The sequence below is a fragment of the Lonchura striata genome, chromosome 9 (assembly GCF_046129695.1).
Source record: "Lonchura striata isolate bLonStr1 chromosome 9, bLonStr1.mat, whole genome shotgun sequence".
Taxonomy (NCBI): domain Eukaryota; kingdom Metazoa; phylum Chordata; class Aves; order Passeriformes; family Estrildidae; genus Lonchura; species Lonchura striata.
Genome location: NC_134611.1, coordinates 18104650 through 18121880, shown reverse-complemented (window position 1 = coordinate 18121880; position 17231 = coordinate 18104650). Strand labels below are relative to the sequence as shown.

General features: G+C 39.4%; 2 protein-coding genes across 2 annotated transcripts; one reads left to right on the top strand and one right to left on the bottom strand.

Annotated features, from left to right (window-relative positions):
* Positions 1–270: 270 nt before the first annotated feature.
* SPATA1 (spermatogenesis associated 1) lies at positions 271–12684 on the bottom strand. The gene is given in 15 exon segments (XM_077785537.1): positions 271–375; positions 1125–1223; positions 2207–2263; positions 2265–2371; positions 4135–4260; positions 5058–5171; positions 5731–5795; positions 5945–6071; positions 6539–6784; positions 6899–7108; positions 7111–7213; positions 7290–7346; positions 9352–9469; positions 12171–12310; positions 12406–12684. Coding segments are annotated over 15 exon segments (1953 nt in total).
* GNG5 (G protein subunit gamma 5) lies at positions 12599–16353 on the top strand. Its single transcript, XM_021526944.3, has 3 exons — positions 12599–12763; positions 13866–14021; positions 16111–16353. Exons 1-2 carry the CDS (start codon positions 12683–12685, stop codon positions 13989–13991), a joined length of 207 nt encoding a protein of 68 aa, XP_021382619.1. The 5' UTR covers positions 12599–12682; the 3' UTR covers positions 13992–14021; positions 16111–16353.
* The last annotated feature ends 878 nt before the right edge of the window (positions 16354–17231 follow it).

Genomic DNA, 17231 nt, shown 5'->3' with positions numbered 1-17231 from the left:
TAATTTGCACCTTAAAAATAGTAGCTTAGTTTTAGACATGTTACTAGCTTAAACTGTATAAGTAGCTGACTAATCTTACAGTAAGTGAGATTTAAAAAGAAGCAAGCTACATTACCTCTGTAGCCTAGTATACAAATTCCACAACATTTATATAGTTAATGTCTTTTTACAAAGTAAATTCAAGAACATACAAGTAAATGCTTTGAAATTCTCTTCTATATACACTGGAGAGCTGCTGCAGACTTCACAGATGTTAGTCATGTCATCTTCTTAAATTCCTGATTTTCTGGACTGGAGAATTAAAGCAGAATGAATCTTCTTCTGTGTCAGTTCTGCTCTCAGTGCTCGTAAATCAGATGCTGCCTGCTTTCTCATCTGCAAAAGAACCCATCATTTAAGGAATGGCAATTTAAGGAAGCTTTTTTTGGAGCTGACATGCATATAGGTTTATATAACTAAGACTGAATTTTATACAGGATGGCTGAATACAGGATATATCTTTAATCTTTGAAATTTTACATGTTCTGGCACTACTTTGTTCTGTACTTTGCCTTGATGTTTGTGAGACAACTGCAAATTAGTTGTTCTTTCCACTCCTTGCTAGACAATGGAAGTCATAATAATTGCAACCACCCTGGAGTACCCAGTAAACAGGAGTATGGGCAATCTCTGTGATGTAGAACACTCCTATTAGCTTTCAGAGCTTGAAAGCTGCCCAGTGTGAAGGCATATACTAAACTACCTCTTCCTTCTAAAAATTCATAGGCAACACTGATATGGAATAAAGCAGATGAAGAAGTCTGCCATCTGCTTAGATGTATTTCTTCAATTACCTTTTGAATGAAATGAGAATTGTATGAATAGGATTGTGAACCTTGGCTCACAATCATAGTGCATTGAGTATCTAAGTTGTTTGAATGCCATGCATTCCAAATAATTTGATAACCTGTGTTCTGGAGTAATTTAGCTCAAATGCTAAAGTCACAACACCTAACACCTTATAACTAACAGCATAAAACAAGAACTGTTTATAGCAAATATCAACATCATCTAATAATTGAGACATCCTAGTTTTTTTCAATAGATTGCCACATTTTGACTGTTCTAATTAAAAGGCACAGTACCTTAATTTCTATTAGGAGTCTCATTTTTGTATCATCTAGCTTCCTCCTCAGTTGATGGAGTTCATGCTGCACTGTAGCAATCCGGATGATTGTGTAATTCTGTGTGAAACAACAACAAACCTCCAAGTGCAGCATTAGTGTATCTGCTCCCTGGGTGTTACTTCAGCACCCAAGCAATCCTCCAACAGCCTCTTTCCACCTCCCCTGCCTTCCCACCCTGCTGATGCCTGCCTGGCTGCACGTCGCTCAGGAGGTCTGGGGAGCAGCCCTGTGCTCAGCCTAAGAGCTCAGGAAACCCTGGCTCCCTTCTCAGGCCACCACAGAACCTCTGTGGGACTGGTGCATCTCTGTGTGCCTAGCAAGGGAGACCAAAACACCCCACCCCTGATATGCCCCTCAAAATAATGTGTCTGAACATAGCCAGTAATGCAACGTCAACCTTATTTATATTTGTTTTTTGTAGATATTTCAAGATATCTCAAATAATACATGTTTGTATATAATATACACTCAGATCGTACATGCACACACCCTTCAGATGCAAGAGAGAGACATTTATTTTTCCTAGGCTAGCTTCAGTTTTGTCAACAGCCTTACTTCCATTAATGCATTTAGAAAATCAGCAGACAACTGTTGGAAAGGGTGTTTCCTCCTTTTCTTTTATCTTTTCTCTTTTTAATCCCTCTGAACTTCCTATGAAACTTACAGTTGCACAGTAGTTGAAGTGTAACTACTTCAAAAGCTATAGATATGCTTTGCATGCTCCAAACATTCATTGCCTCCTTGTATGAAGTCTGGGACGATAGAAACAAAATAGAACTGAAAAATCCATTAACCATACTGAACAGAAGGGGATTTTGTTACAAAAGAGTACCAACAGAAAGCAGAAAGAAACAAATGCTCAGACTCAAGCACTTCTGCAGTCTTTTTGAGACAAATGGCCTGAAGGAATTCTGTCTGATCATTGAGCTAAAGCTAGTTTACAAGTTATTGGTTGGTGATAGATCTGTTTCTTTAATTTATATTTTATACAAGAAAACCTCAGACTCAAAAAAGAGATAATAAATAATACAAGCGAATACCTTGGAGGTTGTTTTGGTTGGTTGTTTTTGACTATCCCTGGTTTCCAATTGCAAGAGGCAATTTCTGGTGATAAAGATCTAAATCTTGTTGCACTTTGTTTAAAGTGTCCTCCAGTGAAACTGTAGCTTTCTTGGTTTCAAAGTACTTCTTCCATTCCTCACGCACTGCACAGGAAAACAGTAATAGTGTTTGGCCTTGTTCACCTTATCCTAAAGTCTGCTGAAGACAGTCATGACCAGCTCACCTCACAAGCTTCAGCTGGCCAATGCATAACTGAAACATGGCAAGAGGTTTCTTTAAAATAAACATTTAGTGAAAAAAATCTTCATTAAAGTTACATTCACTCTAAATGCAACTGAATTTTCACAAAAACACCTGCAACAAAAGGCTCTATCTGTCCACTGAGTTAAAACACAGGGTCCAAACCCAAAGTTTATTCAGCCTGGCTGTCCTGCAGGTTCTGCTGCACCTAAGTGCCCCTGTGAAGAGTGGTATGCCCAGCACAGTCTGAAGTCCAGAGCTCTACTGTCCCAGAAAATGTAGCATTGCAGATTTAGGCAAAATTTATGCTCTTCATGGCCAGAGATTTTGAACAGCTTCATTTTATACTGACCTCCCAAATTATGGGAGACAGTTACCTTTACATTTCACTGTGATTCCTCCTGTGTTGTCAATGTGCTATAAAGAGGTGGCACATAAATGCCCCTGTATCTGCAGTGTCTTAAATTAATCCCTTCTTTTGGGGCATATTTTATGGAAGCAAGACAACTGAAACTTACCCAAAAGAACTCAGCTGTTGGAGGATGACTCTATGCCAGGTAACAGAGTGGCTGTCAGAATGGCAGTCTTAGGAGGGTTTTAAACACAGACTCAGCTGGCTGTTACTGCAGAAAATGCTCTTTCTTTAATATCTTGTAAAGAAACATGCTTGCTACCTGCCCTTGGTTACAAAACTCTTCAGGTCTGATAAAAAATTCAGAGGTACTGATGCTTTCTACAGAACCTGCAGAAGCTGTTTGAATCGTTGTGAAATAACCTTTATTTTACCTAACTGGATAACATAATTTAAGGCAATGCAGGTGCCATTTAGGGCTTATCTCTAGCTTGAATTGCAGCTCCATGCTACTACAGAGTTACTGCTTCACATACCCAAATTTGGGGTTTTTTAAATACAAATTCCCCATGCTGCACAGTGCAGTGCAACCATATCCTTAGAGAATAACCGAAGGAATGAGCTTGTCTCCTTTCAACGAGCTATAAGTAATATTTGAGACTTGTAATAACTTATCTACATTTAAGCACAAAGAGAAAGCTCTCAAAACATCAAAATTATTAAATCTCATCTCTGTGTATCAGGGATGTGACTTAGGGAAGTTAGTTTTAAGTATAAACTTGAAAATAATTTTATGAAGAAAATTTGTGTGAAATTTCAATGAGATTTGACCTTGTTAAAAATCAAGGTTTGTCAAGCTTGTCACAACAGGCTTAGAAGTTCTATGTCATAAGCTGAATGACATTGGATAGGAGGAATAAACATTATTATGCTGCAATTTACCTGAAGCCCTATCAACAAACCCTAAAGGCAGATTAGAATATGCCAAGCTGGCCTGGGCCTCAGAGAGAAGCATCCTGCAGTAGCTCTCTGAGCACTGCACATACATGAGACACAACTTGAATAGTTTAGGAAAGCCAGAATAACCTCAACTTTATAAGATAGGCTACAAATGAAAAAAAAAAAGTGGAAGGAAACACTGCAACCTTGAATTTTTCTAGCATGCTATTACACAAAATGAGTCTTCTTGGAGCTATTGGTTAGCAAACTGCTCTCTCTGTAATTAAGCTCACTGACAAGGAGACAAATCTTTTCACATTGGTTTCAGTGTAATTTCTCAATCACTGCAAATTCCAGAATAAATTAAAAGTGTACCATAGTATCTCCTCAGCTTATTTTGTTCCAGTAGCCCTTTAGCTTTTTTGCTCAGTTCTTCTCAAGTTTTTTCCATGTGCCTTCTGTCTTCCTTCATTTGTTGCAATTGTTCAACCATCTTGTTTTCTAAAGATATTATAATTATATTTAGCAAGCATTTGAATACCCTAAGTAGAAAGGATCAGTCAAGACTTTTGTAATGCACTCATTGCAAACTATGCCAAAAGCTCTGTCAGAACAAGCAGTAGAAACAATTTCATTTTAATCAGATTTCATTTTAATCTAACTTTTCAGAATATCTGGTGCTTTAGAAAAAGGGAGAAACCCAGCATGCATCCAGGCTTTCACACACACAGGCAAACAAACATCTTCCTATATGTTTAGACAATATATCACTAAAACTATGTAATCAAGAAATTAAGAAATATATTCACTCCATACATTGCAAACTCTTGCCAATGAAGACAAAAAAGCCTTCAAAGGACTATTTCCTGCTTAAAATACATTGCAATATAAACTGTAGAGAAATCTTGCCTTAAACTCCAGCTGGCAGGACAACATCTCAGACTTCCACTAGTCTGCAACAATAGGTCTAACACTTAACTTCTCATTATCCTCCTCCTCAGCAACACCACTTGTGACTTTCTTTGCTACATTCTCACTTAAGCCTGCAGTATTTCATCTGATCTCCCTCCTTTTCTCCTTCCATCCACTTGACAAGTTAGCTTTTCTAGTGCTGGAAGCCTGCCAAGCTCTAGGACAGCCCATGCAATCATAAATACCTGAAATTTTCTATTAATAAATTAAAATTTGTAACAATACTGGGAATTAATGCATGTATAGTGTAGATATTTATGTCTTCATTGACTCCAGTCTTGATTAAATGTTCACTTCCTTGCAATTTCTTGGAATCATGTACTCACTTGCTGCCTGAATTACAGGAACTTGAGCTGGATTTACAGTAAATGCCAAAAAAGGTGGACTAGAAGCTGAAATACACTCTTTTGGACAAGTAAGATGATTTTGCTTGTTTCCATCTGCCTATAGAGTCAAAAGACACAATGAATCCTGAATAGTTACATTAGACACATGCCCTGAAAGTGGCCTGAGTGAACGAGAAGGCTGAATTTGATTTCTGCAGATAGGGGTTTTTATTCTGTTACAAGGACACATGACCACTAAATTACAAAGAGCTGGATCTCTGCAAACAAAATGAGAACACTGAACACTTCCCTCACAGAGAACATACAGACTCATGCTAATGGCTCTTGTCCATGCCCATAATCCCCAAGTTACTGAGTCCCATGCAAGACCAGGAACTAAGGGCCTTTAAACAGCCACCTGGTTTGCTAATTATGAAATCAAAAACTGCCAATTTCTAAACTAAAACTTGTAATTGCAGATTTTAGTTGTTTAGAAATATATTTTATATTCATTATAAAATCTGCTAAGTAGCAGTGCATGAATTAACTTTTCTCAATTATTCTCAAATCTTTAATATTTATAATGAGTCACCAGTCTTACAAAATTAGACTGTTTCTAGGTGGAGGACTATATTTATTGCTCAAGATAAGTAGGAATGTTACCTTGAAAAACATATCTGATTATCCAGTTTTTCACCAAGACCAGCTCTAGTCTTTTTAGGTTTGTTTTATTGCAAGCTAAAATAAAATAAAAAAACAAGTGAAAGTTCATTGAGCAAAATGTTTTCTTTGCCTCCTTTTCTTTTGTTTGTTTGAAGTCTATAAAGTAAGTTTGTATTAGTGAATTAGTATTATCCATTATTTTAGAAGATGCATTATTTGCTAACCTTTGTTTTTTGTGAACATAATCTGTAGTTTGGTCTTCCATTATTTTAACAATTTCAGCATCCTGTGTCCTGTCTCTTCTTAATTTGGTATCTTTTTGATGCTCATTATTTTCCATGTTTGCTAGTTCTGTGACAGGATAGTGATGACAAAAATACATAGATTACACTTGCAAAAATCAGGCTGGTTTGACTGTCATTGACTGGACTTTCCAACCTGTTCTGGAAATTCAGTGAATCAGCACAGCTGATTGTGGTGTTATCTCTAGGATTTGGAAATGTTCCATGAATAACAGAAGAAAGAAATCAAGGCAAAAAAAAGGTATTCTTGTTATTAGAATTTGTATCTGACTAATTCTGGTGATTAGACAATGTATCAGCTATAGTAAAGTGTTTATATCAGCATAGAGTGATAATGAAGGATTCACAAGGTAAAACCACATCTCTTTGAAAGATATCATCATTATTTTAAAAAAAATGGAATATTGTTCTGATAGTGCTATTCCTGTTTAAGCTTTAATTACAGATTTCTTAAAATTTATCTTTCCTTTCTAGAACTCTTGCTTTAGCAAAAAAGACAATAACAAGCATGTGTACCTTTTTTATATTTAGTGTGATTTTGGGGTCTTTCGTTACCCTGGCCTTGTTCTTCACTGTGGTTTACATGAGTAAGAGCAGTTCCTGTGGCTTTGTAATTCCACTTAGGAGCATTGCAGTCTTCTTGATTTTGGCTGAGATGATTCTGCTCAGAGGTCTGTAATACAGGGTCACACATTCCAGACTCCTGGTCTGCAGGATTTGAATGACTTGGTGTGAGGAAAGGTCCATCAGATCCACTTTGATCTGCATAATAATTGATAATATGAAACAGAGACATTATTTTACTGTAAATGTTAACTATAAGATTTATTTTTCTTCTCATTCATCACCCTCCTTCACTACACTGGTAAAGCTTACCTTTTTCTTCAAACTTTCGAATACTGTTGTTATTGTCTTGCTTATTGTTTGTGTGTGAAACTGGAACAGGCTCTTTCTCACCCCATTCCACAGGACTGGGCACTTCCAGATTTTCTACCTGATGCCTGCTTTGTATACTTTGTAAAAATGGTTTGCCTTTTTCAAGTTTCTGTTGGGAAAGGCTGGATAATCTTGATCCATAACCAAAATATTAGCTTCTTCACTAACGTGATGTTTTTGTTGAGGTGATGATGGCAAAGGATAAGCATTTTCAGAATATTCCACTCCAGGTAATAAGTATAATTCAGGATGAAGTAAAATTACAGAGTTTATCCATCAGACAAGACAATGTCCAATGCAAAGTTTCTGAAAATGGTACCTTGCAAGCCATGCAGTAAGGAGGAGCAAATTACTTCAGTTCCACTTCTGTTTCCTGCTTTGCTTTCACCTCAGAAGATAAAGTATGGAAGTGTAACAAATACAGTACTTTTTTCATCAATAGTGTTGCATGTGACATATGAATTCTATTGTCATTTTTACATACTGCATTCTCTTATAACCCTCACTATAATCTGTAGTGGCCTTATGGGGTAAAAGTATCTCAGACTACATTTGTATTTTCTGACAGAGTTCTGAAACTGTCTATTTTCAAAATCTTACTCAGATCCACAAGATTACATGCATGTACTGAATGTTTTATTGTCCTTTGCACTTTCTCTTATGGTTCAAAGGACATGATCCAACAGTCACAGGAAGAGAAAATTTTCAACTTTATCAAAAGTTGCTTCAAGCTGAATCTGGACAGAAATGCTGAGTCTCACATAATTTTCTCTATTTACCAAATACAGTATTGTAAAATATTGAATGTATATGGGAAAAAATTTAATATTATCCTATGTCTTCTTGTATTTATTGTTTTCCTTCATATTATTTTTATGACATACACTTTCACATTTCAACAGCTGTCCTAAAAACAAGCTCTAAAATAGTCAATATATATTTGAAAGATGTGCTCCAATGTAAGGAAAAGAAATCTGAGCTTACATTCAAATAATTATATTGAATTAAACATACAGGTTATATGCAATAAAGGAAGAGCAAATGAACGTGAATTTAGTTTATGTTTATCTTTTCATTTAAAAGACCCTTGCTTGCAAGCAGGGCACAGCTCTTAGTTCTGCTTACATTGTTAGAGTTGTGAAACAGAAGACTAAGGGGAGAGAACACTCAACAAATATTTGATCATGGAGATGTAATTCAATGAGGTTACCATGACCCTAAACAACAAATAAAGCAGTTGGTTTATTGCTTTACACTTTGTTATAAAGTTAAACATCAAGCAACAGTACCTCAAAGAAAATACCTCAAAGAAAAACAATCTTTCATTTGTCTCTATAAATCTTCATGTATGTTACCAGTATCTTTATTTCTCTATTAACATAAAATACTTTATTCATTTTCTGACATTATAAAGGCCGGAAAATTTCTCCATTTACCTCTGAACTATGTGGAGAAGAAAATTAATCATCTTACTTATTATCATCCAGTTAAGAAGACCTCAATTCACTGAAAACATATGCCTACTTTCCAATTTAGATTGTATCACAGTCTTTTAAGTTTCTTTTAATGTTTTTCCACCTAGTTTTTGCATATTACTTAGCATTTATTCTAATCTTCTATGAGAGTGATTTTAGTGATAATTCAACTGGAAATGAAATAAAGAATGGCACCAAATTTCCTGTTTGTATTTAATTTCCAAATCCACAAGAAAGAGGTGAAGTGAGACTTGGAAAAAGTGTTCTATACTTACATATATTACTTAAATCTTTGTGTATTACATGAACAAACCTTCAGTTGGACTAATTTTGAAGTTTATTTAATCTTTAGCTATACTTTGTAAGATAAATATGTAGAATTGGTGTGAGGACCAGTTATGATCCACACATGTAGGGGTTTTATTACTTACATCTCAGGCTGTATTATTGGACTAAACAGTAGAACATCTAGAGAAGCTTTCATTCAGAGAATTATGTCTTAAATGCTTTTGGGCAGGTCACAGCAGGAGCCATTAGAGGAACTCTGACTGAGCTTCCACTGCAAATTTGTCAAATTAATTATTCCCAACTGTGTACAGGTAGTAATGGACTTATGGGTTTAGGGTTTTTTTAATGCAACCAGATTTATCACATTTAATCCATGGACTTATCAAAACCATTATATTTTCAATGGATGGCAACTAATTACACCTGTTGCTTTAAAGGGTATTTCTAATATAACTGTCCAGCTTTGCCTTTGTACTTGGAGAAACAGATATGCTCTGACAAGAGCTTATGCTGCAGCATGTTTAAATGAAATTTATCTCTAATTTATGTGATACTATCTCATCTGCAGGAATGAAATCTCTGCTTTACATTATAAAACAGAAGAGCACCAAAGAAAAAAAAATAACTTACCACTGCTAGTTTTTTCCCAATGCATTTTAAAAATCTGAATTTATCTGCGACTGGCACTCCACCCAGGTACTCTCCAAGCCTCTCCCGCAGTACTCTTAATGTGATGTGAGGAGACACCCTAGAATGTTGTCATACATTAATACATCTGTAAGATCAAATAATGATGGCTAGTTAGTAGGAGGGGGAAGATAATGGTCTGTACATGCTGGCTTGCACAGACAGAATGACCAAAACTGAGAACTGTGTCCTAGAACTGAACCCAGTTACAGCCAGTCTTGGTGTGGCACTCAGAACACTGCACTGTAAGGGCTGTCCTAACATTAACCAGCAAGATTCACATTGTACCAGCCTCATGCAAAGGGAGAATATGGAAGCAGACAAAATATGAAATTTACTTCTTCAGAATGCTGTTGCTCATCTGCAGATGAAGAACAACACCTCTGGAAGCTACAGTCATGCACTTCCATTTAAGTGACACAGTTTCATGAGGCTGCACCAGGACTCTTGAACATTCCCTTCAAGCACCCAGGGCTAGAGGAGCCTTCAGCACTGTCCACTTTAAGCAGCAGGCACATTCCTTTGCTTTTGTCTTCTCCAGCACAAATTCACAGTTGGGTGTGTGCATGCAAATGTATTTCAAATAAAAACCAAACACTGCAGTGTGAACATTTCTACCATGATTTGAGAATGAGAATGCTGACACAAATATGAATTGCATCATTTAATGTACTACATATATTTAGGTAATATATTTAGGTAATATATTTAGGTAATGAGCCCAGTAGAAAAATCACTACCGAATAAAAAGCATCTATCTCAGCACAATAAATCCAAATGTTCCAGAGGCATACCAAATACCAATTGTTCTATGCTGCCATATAAGAAACCAGGGAACAAATGCAGACTGTTAATCACCCACACTGATTTAATGGTAGGATGATTTTGGCCCAGGCAGCTCTCAATCCTCAGGCAAAGCACAGGCATTGGGGGATAGCACGTGGCATTCTCAGCAAACAGTATACACAAGAACCTGCCAGGCCTTCCATTTGAACAGGTCTTCAACACTACCCTGTCAAGGTTTGTTTGCACTTGCAAGCAGCCCTACAGGCCTTCAGTTCACACCTCAAGCATGTAGTAAAAGATCATAAAACTGCTCTGGAGCACAGGCAGGAGGCAGAGGAGACCAAAGTCTGCAGAGTGGACACATCTACAGTGTATAATGGGGGGAAAGTATCTAGGTATCCAGATCCTGAGATATAGGGCAGAAATTTATCTAAAAAATTATTTGCCAGTGCAGCTGCTAGGAAAATACAATGATATTAATCTGTCACTTGCTGCCACTGGCTGGCAGAAAACAGTCACATACCAGTCACTTGCTTCAGGGTGTCCCTTTAAAAGTTATGCAAACTAGAGTTCATTACAGCCATCTCATCTAGAAATAATAAAAGTTTGGCTTCTATGGTGAGGAATGAGGAATGAAAAAAAATCTCACAGAGGCTAAGAAATCAAGTTCATGGGAACAAGAGCTCAGGGCCGTAGACAATTACACCCTTAACATCTTCCTCTAATTTCACAGCTAATGGAAGTGGCCTGTACTTTGACCTAGGAATCCTTTGGAAAGCTGACTCAGGCAGCACTAAGATTGTCAAGCTGACTGAACAACACAGTTATCAACAGCTTCCAAGCCACAGGAATATCAGCAAGGCTGCTATTCCCTCTCCTGGATTATAATAAAAGAGGTTTGTTGTTTTTTTTTTAAGACAGTGATTCACTGGCCAGGTACTAGTTATTGTTAATGCTAATGTACTGCAGCATTGCATAGTACCCATAGAAGAATTAATTAGCAATTATCTAAGAGTCATTAGCAAGCAACAATACCCAGGCAGATATAAACCCACTGAAATCAGTGAGGATCCTAATTTAATTTGATGCCTCAGTGAAATAAACTTACACTAGAAAATATAGGGCAGTGGCAGATGTCCACGACCTGAAATGAGGTTACCACTTTAGACATGTATTCTACACCTCTGCTGCAGACTAGAACAGCAAACAAAATGGGTATATGCACTTATTTTCTCTGGTTTTGCTCAGCCTTTCAACAAAAGTAGCTGTGAGAATGAATACATTCTGCCCTATGTGCTCATACCTGACTGCTGTCAGTCTTTTCAGCTATACTGTATATTGTCTTAAGTAGGTAATACGAGACTCAATTAAATTAATTAAAATGTCTATTCCCCACAGTTTTAGCTGAATTGACAGGTTTTGCACAGATGTAGACAAGGTGCATGTAAAAGCTCAGTTTCAATACACATCTTTACATTATCTGATTTTTCTACAACTTCTCGCCACACTAGATACTAGATTTTGTGAGCAAAGTGTTTAGGAGTATAAAAAAAACTTACAAAGTTATGACAGATTAAAAATGCAACTCCCTGTGCCAGGTTTGAGCCTAGGACTGGGAACCAGGGTATTCTTTCACTAGGTCCTTTAAACAGCTACCTGAGAGCACACCCAGTACATGGTGTTGTGCACAGCCTTTCACTGCTCAAGAAGAAAGAGGAAATGCTGCTGGTTCATGGGCTGTAACACATCCCCTTGAGAAACAAGCATCAGCTCTTCCTCTGGACTGACAGAGCTCAGATCATCATACCCCTGTTCCTGGGAACTGACAGGCTACTCGATAGATCTCTCTAATCCTCTCCTCCTTGTACCCCAGCTACTTCTAATTCACCTGCTCTTGAGTACAGTGACCAGACCTTCCAAGTCTCGCTCTGGCGCTGTGGAATTAAGATTTCCTCATGCCAGTGGGAAATACCTACTTAACAGGGCCCGTGTCTTTCCCTGCAAGCTCCCGAGCGTGGCACCCCACGACGGCGCCGTCACTGCCCGCCGGAGGCAGGCACAGCACGGGCTCTGCCACGGCTCCCTCGTACAGGGGAGATGCTGCACCTCGCAGCGCCTGGTGTCACCCCATGCCGCACTTCACTGCCGCTCCCGGGCACTTTCTGCAGTGAACCAGGACTAGCAAACTGATCCTCCAGGCAGCACTCAAACTGCCAGCACGAACTCAGGAACTTCATTCATTGCATCGCAAAATAACCTCCAACCTTGGAACCCAGAGGCTATTATCACTAAGATTCGCCACCTCGCTGTTCGAGTCCCAGCATCAGCGCTCGGGGGCGGGGGCAGTTTCTGCGCGGCGGGCGGGTCCCGTCCCGGGCACACGGCCGGCCCCGCCCGGGCCCGCTGCGCAGGCGCCGCGGCCCCGAGTTGTGGCCGCGCCGGGAAGTTGTGCCGGGAGAGCCGAGCCGAGCCCGCCGCCGACCCCGCCATGTCGGGCTCCTCCAACGTGGCGGCCATGAAGAAGGTGGTGCAGCAGCTGCGCCTGGAGGCGAGCGTGACCCGCGTGAAGGTGAGCGCGGAGCCGCGACGGGACGGGACGGGACGGGGCGGACGCGCCGCCATTTCACCGCCCCGGGCCGGGGCCGCGCCCGGGCCGGGCCGGGGCCGCGCCGGGGCCGCCGGTTCCCACCTGCCCCGCCCCGCGGACCCGGCTGGGCGGCGGCGCCCCGGCTTTTCCGCGCTTCTGCCGGGGCTCCGTCGGGGTTCCCCCGCCGAGGCGAGCCCGGACCGGCAGCGCGGCCGCTCCACAGCCACGCCTGCCCGGGCTCGGCCGCTCGCTCCCCGCCGCCCCTCGGGCCGGGGGCCGCTCCCCGGCCGAAGCGCTCCCCGGGGCGATGGACGCGGCCCGCGCCGCCCGTTCGTGCCCTGGGGGCCGGGAGCGCCCTTCCTTCGGGCTCTGCCGAGAGGCCGCCTCAGAAGGCTGGGCTGGCCCCGGCACGGCAAGATGGAGATGTCGCTGCCAGGCACACGAAGTGCGTTGAACTTGTGCCGCGCCGGGGCGAGACCGCGCCTGGCACGGCGGAGAAACCGGGCAAACTGCAGACGCTGAGTGTCAGTGGAAGATGCAACTTTTTGAAACTTCGATTGTTCTATTTTATGAGTTCAGGGTTACGGCAAAAAAAAGCAAGACAAATAATTTTTCACGGTTCAGTTTTTAGGAAGGTACAGCATGCCAAAACCCCCATTGTCTTTATAAGGGTGCTCAGAACCCCATTGTCATATCATAAGGATGGCTTTCCAAGGGAGCCTGAAATATGAGTTCAGTCGAGTAGAACATGTTAAACCATGAGACAGTATTTTTTAATTCTTTATGCTAGAAAAAGGATCTTCATATATTTAATAAAATCATCTCCAAGATCTTGCTCATGTGTCACCCTTCATACTTAAAAGTTTAACAAGAAAACTAAAACTTCCAAATCACTTCTCATTCTTATATTGTTCATCTTATGTATTTAAGAAACAAAAAAACTACAATGAAATTATTGCATAAAATCTACATAAACTGTATTGCAGAATAATTTAGTAGTATTCTTTATACTTTTCAACATAAAAACCACGTCCTCGGTAAAGAGTGTTCAGTGAATTCTAATACCAGCTTTTGTTATAATTAGGTTTCTCAGGCTGCAGCTGACTTGAAGCAATTCTGCCTGCAGAATGCACAACATGATCCCCTACTGACGGGAGTATCATCAAGTACAAATCCATTCAGACCCCAGAAAGTTTGTTCATTTTTGTAATTATGTCAACAACTTCGGTATCTTTCAATGGTAAGTTCTTGAATTACAATTCATAAACTCTTTTGTCATTTAAATGAGACAGACTCTATGAAAGGCATTCAGTAACAAGTATCTGACTTGTGCAGGTGGTGTTGGTCTAGATCCCATTTCTGGTCCCTTCTTCCCTTTTCTGGTCATAGCTCTGTACTGGACACTTGCTGGCCGTAGGCATTATGAGCAGCACTTTGCTGTTGCAGAGATTCCACCAGTTTGTGTTGCTATAGCAAAATGGTGGGACCAGCTACTACTGAGCTGCTATTTGGACTAACACAGATGAACAATAATTGTGCTGTGCTCTCTGTAAGGGTATTACTTCCCTTTTCTCACATAGAATTAATCACCTGACAGCATATGTGGTGAATCCTGATTTTGGCAGATAAAACAGATTTCAGTTCTTAAACTTTTAAAGAACAATTCCAAAAACAGATTAGTGGTGGTGATCCCCAAGAAGAGCACTGACCACTGTCAGGGGGAGATGCCCTCTCTGCCAAAAGAAAAACGTATATACTTTTTAAGAAGTATTTACATTTAAAAGCCCATACACCACTCAAGTAAGCTACTACAGGAGTAGCAGTTTAAATAACTAGAAACAGTGGAATACTCATTTGGATTTTCATTCCAGAACTTTTATAGATTCATTAGCACTACTGCTATCACTCATCTGCCATTTTGGTGACTAGATTTTAGGCTAAGCTCTTTAGAAAGGTGAGTTTTAGATCCGCAATAGTTTCACCAAAATTCAGTCACAATAACTTGGTTATTTTGACCACAGTAAATGCATGCATGATGATTTTGCCATGTTGCCTTTTCCTGTTGCCCCTTGACTTAAATCTGTTGGAGATGAGAGCACAGATGTTATTTCAAAGCACCTGCTACACAGTTAACTGTAGTTCATAATCCTTACAAATCTCATAGCGAGTTTTAACCTTGAAAAATTCTGTTTATGTAGCTGACTTCTATCATCCAAAGAATTGTAGTTTCCTAGATTTAAATTGTGCTGTTAGGCAGCTTTATTGAAAGGTGTCCACAGTCAGATTGAATTGTTAAAATTATTCTCCCCTCAAGCAGACAGTAGAAAAGTTCCAGATGTGTGTACTAGCAGTTTAACCATGTTTAAAGACCAGAGTAGTAACAGTACAGAAGTTGATACTTAACCATTTAACAAGCAAAACCACTTCCCACATTGTTTTGAGCAGAGGATTACAACAGTATAATTGAAATATGCTTCAGAGTTCTTGTAGCTTTTAAAGTTACTTCTATTGTGAATTTTTGCCAATTACTATTATTTAAAAAATACTCTTGGGTGCTACACAAGTGTAGCTTCAGCTGTAAGCACTAATCCAAGGAAGAAATCAGATCATCTGTAAGCATTATAGACTGATAATTTATACAAAGGCAAATAAACTGTACTTAATCTGTGACACACACAATTTCCCACCGGGGTTTGCCAAGGTTAAGAAATTCCTGGATTCCTGGGTGTGGATGTAGGGAAACAATGTTTCCTCTGTCTCACATCACACCTGCATACACAGGACATAGAAGGCTTAATATTTTCTTTCTGTTACAGCCTTTGGAATGGAACTAAGAATGTTTTAGTTACTCTACCTATATGTGAAACTCCTTCACTTTGCAGCATCTGTTGCAGGCACTTCCTTAAAAAAGGTGATTCCTTGTGTTTTGGTGAACCAGTAGTGTTCGTGTATGCAGTCAGCACCACCTCACTGAAGAGGAAGTGTAATTTGTTAAGTTACACAACAAATTCCTTGCTTTTCAAAGGCAGAATAGAAACCTGGCGTTTTGGTGAGCACAAAGTGAGGGAAACGGCTTCTTCTATCCTTCCACTTGGAAGTTTGGTTCCAAGGAGACACTAAGCTTCAGTTTTTAGAATAGCTTTGATTATCTTATTGCATCTTCAGGCATGACTTAAAGTTTTATTAGTTTCAAAAATAAACAGCTGGGGAAAAAGAGTATATCTTTTCCTAAATAGCTGTTCATGGCATCCTCTGAAACATAAGTATTCTTTGATTTGCCTCATTTAGTAGTGATACCTTTCTAACTAGATTTTGGTTTTGTTTTTCAGATCTTTTAGCATCTTTTCCTACCTGCTGATGTGTGTATGGGCAGAGTGCCTCGAGGAGTGGCCTGGTTTGAAGTCTGTAAAAAGCTTAGCTTTAATGTGCCAAATCTAACTCTTAAAGTGCTACTGTCGTCAAACTTCTTACCATCTACCTCTCCAGATGAACTGTATGCTAGTTATGTATTTCTGTTTCATACGGGAATCAGTTTTATACACCAAGCAAAAAATAAAAGTGTCTTGACTTAGTCTGGTCTTGAAATTACTTTTAAGAATTTTACTAACTTCTGAGAGTGGTTGCACCTCAATCAGTGCATCACTCTGGAGAGCAGAGAGGAGTGTTAATATTCTCTGCAAGTCTGCCTAGGGTTAACAATCCTTCAGAACAATAAGGCTCCAGCAGTACCATACTTAGAAGCATAACAGAAATAGAACAGAAAAAAAATTGGGACTGTTTATAATTCAGCTATACAGCTGTGCCATATCATAGACATTACATTAAGGCAGAGTAATTTAATAAGTAATTCTACTCCAGGAGATAACTTACTCTATTTGCCTTCTTATTTATTAGGTAAATATGATAAAGCACTTACAGCTGTATATGAAGAGAAAGTAGTTCAAAGAAAACTTGACCTTTTAGCTGCCAGTGAATGTGCCAACTTAAGTCAAAACAGTAGTTTATGTGCAAGTAATACAAACTCAAGTGTTGCTCTGAGGCTGAACAAACATTTTTAAAATTTTAATGGGGAAAACCCTGCTCAGAGACCTCACCCAGTCACTGAGCAGCATTTTTAGATGATAGCTTTATGAACATCCTGTAAGGGGGTTTTATGAATTCTTTCCCCATCCCTTCAACTTCTTTGGGTACACAGACCTCTTGTCAATGTGATACTTACAGAAGAGATGCCTGTAGGAGTTTGCATATTGTTCTTGTAACTTTAGCAACATGCCTATTTTATGCAAAATGCTAATGAAATAAAATACCATGGATTTCATGGACTGCATCCTGCCTTCTCCATGTTCTCTGGATAGGAGAACCTTTTTGGAAAACTATCCCCATACTGTCAGGGAACAGCATACCGTAAGTTAGGAATAAGTTTCAAATATTTATCTCTTACCTGATGAAC

Coding starts and splice junctions, on each gene's coding strand:
- GNG5 (XM_021526944.3), top strand. CDS start 12,683: ATGTCGGGCTCCTCCAACGTGGCGGCCATGAAGAAGGTGGTGCAGCAG. Junction 12,764..13,865: donor CGAGCGTGACCCGCGTGAAG/GTGAGCGCGGAG, acceptor TGTTATAATTAG/GTTTCTCAGGCTGCAGCTGA.